The following is a 6,455-nucleotide window of genomic DNA, read 5'->3' as shown; positions in this document are numbered from 1 at the left end:
ACCTGTGGTCGCGACCCCTTTGGCGGTCGAATGACCCTTTCACAGGGGTCGCCTAAGACCATCGGAAAACACATATATAATTACATATTGTTTTTGTGATTCATCACTACGCTTTAATTATGTTCAATTTGAAACAATGAAAATACATCCTGCCTATCAGATATTTCCATTACGATTCATAACAGTAGCAAAATTACAGTGATGAAGTAGCAACGAAAATAATTTTATAGTTGGGGGTCACCACAACATGAGGAAACTGTATTAAAGGGTCGCGGCCTTAGGAAGGTTGAGAACCGCTGCCTTAAGGGCATACAGTGACTCTCCACCTTCAGACCTCCAGGGATGTGATGCTAAAATTCTTTGAACTGGTCCCCAAGTGCCAGCGGGAAGGACCTGCCAGATGGGACGAAGCTTGTCTTCAGGTTCAGATAACCTTGCTCCCAACCCGCTGCCTCCTGTCCCTCTCTCCTTTCTTCAACCTGCCGTCCTCCCCACATCCCTCCGAAGGGACCAGCCCTGCCCTGGCAGCTTTGCCCTTTGTCGGCGGTCCCTCCCTCCCTTCCTCAGAGCTTCCCTGCCCACTGCTCGCTGCTTTTCCTTCTAACCCAGACGTTACTGGGAAGGACCGGTCTTCGGTGAGGACACTGAAGCGTGAAGTCAGGCTCGGGGAGGGGTAATGGCTACTGCGGTCCCACTGGCTCGGCCTTGCGGATGCTCTTCTCCAGCTCACAGGTTCCAGCCCTGTAGGTGGTCCTGGCTGGGGGGCCCCTGGCATCTTCCGCCCAACAGTGCCAGGCAGAGCCCTTTCGGCAGCCAGTGATAGCAAAGCAGCAGGGACTGGATAAACGACAGGACGGTTATGGGCCCGTGCGCCTGCGAAGCTGAGGGCTTGGCTGTACTTGCCGGGCCTGGCTGGGCCTGGCTCTAGGGGTCTGTCCCCTCGTTCACCTGCCTTCCCCCACGCTGGCCCGGTTCTCAGTCAGGTCGCCCCCTTGCTGGCACCCTGGCAGCCCAGGTTTCTCTCACCCGGAGGAGGAGGGTGCCTCCTTCCGCAGATCCCAAGGCTGCGCTCACTGGTCAGGCGGCCCGCTTGGGTCATGTGACGGGTCTCCTGTCAGCACCCAGAGTTAGTGTAGGTCACTAGGCCTGGAGCTGGCTGTGGGGTTGGTCCCATTAGCACCTCAGGGCCTGAAGCCAGGAAAGGGGGGCAGATTTGAGGCAACCAAACTGGGGCACCCGAATGGGGTAACCAGGGCACCCGAATGGGCTTTCCAGAGCACTCACTGTGCCGGGCACCACGCTGGGGCCTTATCTTCTTTAACTCCCTGGTTTCTCACAACACGCACAGGAGGTTGGTGCTAGCATTTCCATTCCACAGATGGAGAAACTGAGGCCCAGAGAGCGGAACTAGCCATGGCCACATGAGTACATGGCAGAGGGGGATTTGAGCCCTGGTGGGGTGGCCCCTAAGCTGACAGTCGATAGCCACTGCCCTTGACAGCCTTGGACTGGGGTCGTGATCCCGAGTCCCTGCTGCTTGCGGAGAACCTGAGGCTCTGGGGTGTGGAGGGGGATCTGAGAGGGCCCACAGTGAGCCTCGGGAAACCTCCACCAGGCACACAGCGTACTGGAAAGATGCCTTCCCTCTCGGGCCTCAGTTTCCCAACCTGTAGATGAGGGAATCGTTGCAGCCTCCTAGTGAGCTGGACTGTTGGGGCTGCAATGGGATTTGGGCCTGAAGGTGCGCTTCACACTTAGAGTGCTGGGCGGGGGGCTCCTCAGTGACGCACCCTCCGCTAATGGGGTTTCAGGCGCAGAGGCAGGCTCTCTGAGCCCTCAAAATGCCTTGTGTGCCTTCCTGCTTCCCCCCAATTCTGCCCCCTTGTGGCGTCCGTATGGAACACCCCTCAACCCTCCCCCCTCTTCTCTGCTTCTCCCTGCCCAGGTCACCCTCAGCTACGGCGTCTTTGAGGGGAAGCTCAACGTCATTAAGCTGCAGGGCCCGTTCTCCCCCGAGGAGGACCCCTCCAGGTGGGTCTGGGGCTGAAACTGTTGAACGGGAGGAATGGGGGCTGAGCCCAGGCACCCAAAGGTGGGCGAGCCAGGAGGCAGGGGTGTGAGAGGCCCTTGGGCTGACGGCACAGAGCTGGGAGTGAAGGGCATGGTGTTAGTCCCTGCTCCCCCGCTGGCTTGCTGTGTGATCTTGGGCAAGTGCCTTGCCCTCTCTGGGCCATAATCTCCCCATTTTGTAACCCCAGGAGGCTGGGTGCTGTGCATCTGGAGGCCCTCCCAGCCCCGGTCCTCTGGAATATGGGAATGTCTTTGCTGAGCAAGGACCTGCTCCCATGAAGGACCTGCAGGCCCCGCTGGGGAAGTGTTATTTGATCTTTGTTTCCTTGATTCTCTTCAGTGGCTCTTTTCTGTGGGTAGAAGACTGGGATAGGAGCTGAGATGTCACCTGGGCACCTTCCGGTTCTGCCCTAAACTGGCCCCAGGTTGATTGGGGCTGCTCAGCTCAGCCCTGGCTGCCGTGGAGCAGCTCAGAGCACAGCCTGTGACCCACGGTGGCAGGAGGGACGAGACCTGCTCCAGGAGGTAGAGGAAGGCAGTGGGACTGGAATGTGGGACAAGAGAGGAGGGTGGTGCGGATTCTTCTCCCCGCAAGGCCTTGGGTCTGGACTTTGGATTTATCTGAATTATGTAACCCGTGGGGGACCAGGCCTCCTGGCTCTGAAGTTCTGCACAGCTGTCTGTTGGGGGTGGGGGGCAGAAGACATGATTATTCCAAGGGCTGGGGGCCAGGGGGTTCCTTCTAATGGGGTGAGCTCCCCATCAGTGGAGGTGTGCAAACGGTGGCTGTGCTGCCAGGAGGTTTAATAATTACTGTTACGTTCTCTAAGCCCGAAGATTCTAGGGTCCATAGGTTTCTGCTTGAGGGGCTGGAGCCGACTGGGACTAGGCTATGCAGGGTTGGAAGGCCCCGGCTCAGCTGGGCCTCCTCTGGCTCCTCTGGCCTTGGAGGCGTCCCTGAGGCAGCAGTTCTCAGCCAGGGCCCCTGAGGACGCCTGGCCGTGCCTGAGACATGCTTGAATGTTACCACGCAGGGCAGTGATGGCGAACCTTTTGAGCTCGGCGTGTCAGCATTTTGAAAAACCCTAACTTAACTCTGGTGCCGTGTCACATAGAGAAATTTTTTGATCTTTGCAACCATAGTAAAACAAAGACTTATATTTTTGATATTTATTTTATATATTTAAATGCCATTTCACAAAGAAAAATCAACCAAAAAAATGAATTCGCGTGTCACCTCTGACACGCGTGTCATAAGTTCGCCACCACTGACGTAGGGAGATGCCAATGACATGTAGTGGGCAGAGTCCAGGGGACGCGGCTAAACATCCCGCAACGGACAGGACAGCCCCACAACGAAGAACTCGCATCCCGAATGTGAATAGTGCCGAGGCGGAGAAACCCCGCTCCAATCCGTCCTTGTGACGTGCGCCCCCCCCTCCACCCACACACACAGGAGCCCGCGGGGTAAGGGTAGGAGTGGGGTGACGCCTGGTCCGTTTCTGGTCTCTCCTCAGGTTCCGCTCCCTGCATTGTCTCCTCTACCCCGACACGCCCTGGTGCCCACAGCTGGTGGCCCGATGAGCCCGGAACTGCCGGGCGACTGTGGACTGAGGCCTCTGGTGGTCCCTCGCCTCCCAAGGCAGCCCGAGGGCCGGCGGCAGTGCCTGGGTGGGCAGTCCCCGGCAGGGCTGCCGAGTGGTGGGCAAGCCCAGGATCGGATGGTGGCTGGTGGCGAAGGCATCCCAGGCTCCGGAGACGAGGGTCGGATGGCCCGGGAACCTGGTGGAGTCAGAGAGGCCCCAGGGGCTGGGCTCCCACGGGCCCTGGGTGGCTGAATTGAACAGGGTGGGGGCCGTTGAGCTGGCCTGGGGCTCAGGAGTCTGAAACCTCAGCAACATTACAGGGGCTTCTGGGTGGGGGGTGGCCCCAGCCCAGCTCTGGTCTCTGTCACTCCCTGGGTCAAGCACTGGGCCCGCCACTCACTCCGGGGTCCCTGGGCCTGGTCCGCAACCGCTGGGCACCAGGGGGAAAGGCGGCCGAGGGCAGGGTCTGTGGCAGGTGCTGTGGTTGCTGGCCGCCTCCAGCTCCTTGCCCCCCACCCTGGCTAACAGGCCCCGGTTTTGTTTGGAGGGTCAGCCTGCCCGGAGCCGATGATGGATCATCATGGGTCCCAGCCAAGCCTGACGAGCCTTTTGCTCACTCTCAGCTCCCCGTGCGGTTAGGCGCTTCCATGCGCCCAGCTCTGCTAGTCAGAGCTCTGTCCCTTCCTGTGAACTGGGCAAGGCCAAGGGGGAGGAGTCCGGGGAAAGTGTTGCCGCCCCGCCCTCGCTCTTCCCGCTGTGGATGTGGGTGCGATGTCTGGATCTGGGCAGCCACTTGGCGGCCATGAAGGAGAGGCCAGGACAACCCTCCGCACCTGTCTTGTCTAGCATCTGGTTCTGTGAGAAAAGTAAAGCCCTGTTTGTTCAAGTCTCTCTTGGCCCAGGTTTTTGTTACACGCGGCTGACATGTCCCTGAAGGGGCGGGGTCTTTGGTCTGCCTGTCACAGTGGCGTTGACTTGGGTCTCGAGCCATCCATCCTTGCTCTGCCCTCGCTGTGCAGCCTTGGGGAATCCACTAGGTCTCTCTGGCCTGTTTGCCCAGATGCTCCTGTTCTAGTAGATGACAAAGGGAATACCTTCCTCCCGGGTTGGTGTCTGGATGGAACGATGCGGTGTCGGGCCCGGCACAGCGCCCGGCACAGAGAACGGCGACTGCTGTTAGTGTGTGTGCGTCATGGTGTGACAGGTGTGTGTGCGGCATGTGCTCTTTCTTCTACACATGTCCGTGCTAAGACTTGTGTGTGGTGTACGTATGTGTTTGTGCCCCCGTCACACGTGTGTACATGTACACGTGTGTGAATATGTGTGTGCCAGGAGGTGCTGGTATGCGGGAGCTCCTCCTCCTTTCCTCTGCCCTCAGGCCTGGGTTGGGGGAGGCCAGGGAATCAGGGAATCAGGGAAGGCAGAGTGGCGACTCGGAGCTGAAGGATTCAGCCTCTGGTGTCGGATAAAGGGGTGCACGGGGGTCACAGCCAAGGTGGGAGCTGAATAAATGCAAGTGCCCTGAGAATGTCGGTCCCAAAGCGGTTGGATGAATGAATGAAGTGACTGTGGGAAATGCTGGCCGGTGGTGCTCGGCTGGGGCGGGTTAGGGATGGGAAGTCTCTCTCCCCACCCGCACCACGCCCAGTGATGCCGGGAGTCAGGGTCACAGTGGGGCTCTGGGCTGGGGGAGGAGGGAAGAGGGAGGAGAGGGCCTAAGGGGTGGGGGCTCCTGTGGACACACCGTCCATCCCTTGAAGGACTGGTCCTTGCTGCTCCCCTGTCTGGGACCCCTGAGCCCAGAGCCTCAGCCCTGTTTTCCAGGGGGAGTCTGAGCCCCAGTGAGGGGCCACTGTGTGCTCGGGGTCACACGCAGGTCAGGTGCTGAGCCAGAGGGCTGGGCTCTTCCAAGCCTTCTGTCTGTGGGGTGTGAGCCAGGAGGAGTGGCCCGGCCCCGCAGCCCGGTGGGGGGAGGGTGGGGGTGGGGGTGGGGGTGGTGTGTGCTCCAGAGCCACGGTCCGGTCCGGTCCGGTCCTCTCCGGCTGCACGTGGAAGGCTGCCTGCCGCCCTGCTGAGGGAAGCAGCATCAGACTCGCGGGCTGTTCCCAAATTCTGAGGGTCGAGTGGAGGGTACAGGCCATCTGCTGCCTCCATTGTCCCAAAATAGCTGTGGGAGGGGGGGGCAGAGTCAGCAAGGATCAGAATTGGGATGGAGGAGGGAGGCTGGGTTTAACCCTGTGTGTGTCTGGATGGGAGAGCGTGCAGCCGCCTGTACTCTGTGCTGAGGTGACCCTTGTGGGCCCGTGGGCAGGCGCTGGGAGCAGGGGCAGGTTGAACTACCCCATCTTGGCCTTGCTGTGCCCCTGGGGCACATATCACTCCCATTTGCAGGTTAGGAAACTGAGGCACAGAGAGGGAGAAGGGCTATGGGTGCCAGAGCCGACTTGAGGCACTTGGCCCTGCCGAGGTCACCTCAGCGTGGGCCGGCTCTGGAGGTCAGGAGCCTCTCCGGGCCCGGCTCCACCTCCGCTGGTCTCCCCTGTGACACAGGCGCCATGACTTCGACACAGCGTGCTGTGTGGTCTCTGGAGATGGCACAGGAAGCTCCTGGCACAGGTAGCGTCTTAAGAAGCACCACCTCCCTGCCCTCTCTGAGCTCAGCGCTCTCGGCTGTAAAAGGGGGTGAAAGGGGTGCTGGGCTGGCCTCCCTCTCCACTCCGCCACTCAGGTCCCAGCCCTTGTCAGTCCCACCTAACACGAGAAGCCTCCTTGCTGGTCTCCCCACTGCACAGGCCCTGG

At 60.0% G+C, this 6,455-nt stretch overlaps 1 protein-coding gene across 1 annotated transcript; it reads left to right on the top strand.

Moving 5' to 3' along the window:
* Positions 1–335: 335 nt before the first annotated feature.
* Positions 336–4,546, top strand: LOC102427639 (beta-1,3-N-acetylglucosaminyltransferase manic fringe-like). The gene is made up of 3 exons (XM_006109395.3): positions 336–422; positions 1,946–2,031; positions 3,588–4,546. The coding sequence occupies exons 1-3, from the start codon at positions 348–350 to the stop codon at positions 3,652–3,654; spliced, it is 228 nt and encodes a 75-aa protein (XP_006109457.1). The 5' UTR covers positions 336–347; the 3' UTR covers positions 3,655–4,546.
* Positions 4,547–6,455: the final 1,909 nt, after the last annotated feature.

This window comes from Myotis lucifugus, unplaced genomic scaffold (assembly GCF_000147115.1).
Source record: "Myotis lucifugus unplaced genomic scaffold, Myoluc2.0 scaffold_9211, whole genome shotgun sequence".
NCBI lineage: Eukaryota > Metazoa > Chordata > Mammalia > Chiroptera > Vespertilionidae > Myotis > Myotis lucifugus.
This window is presented reverse-complemented; position numbering and strand designations above follow the sequence as displayed.

Coding starts and splice junctions, on each gene's coding strand:
- LOC102427639 (XM_006109395.3), top strand. CDS start 348: ATGCTAAAATTCTTTGAACTGGTCCCCAAGTGCCAGCGGGAAGGACCT. Junction 423..1,945: donor GGGACGAAGCTTGTCTTCAG/GTTCAGATAACC, acceptor CTCCCTGCCCAG/GTCACCCTCAGCTACGGCGT. Junction 2,032..3,587: donor CCCGAGGAGGACCCCTCCAG/GTGGGTCTGGGG, acceptor GTCTCTCCTCAG/GTTCCGCTCCCTGCATTGTC.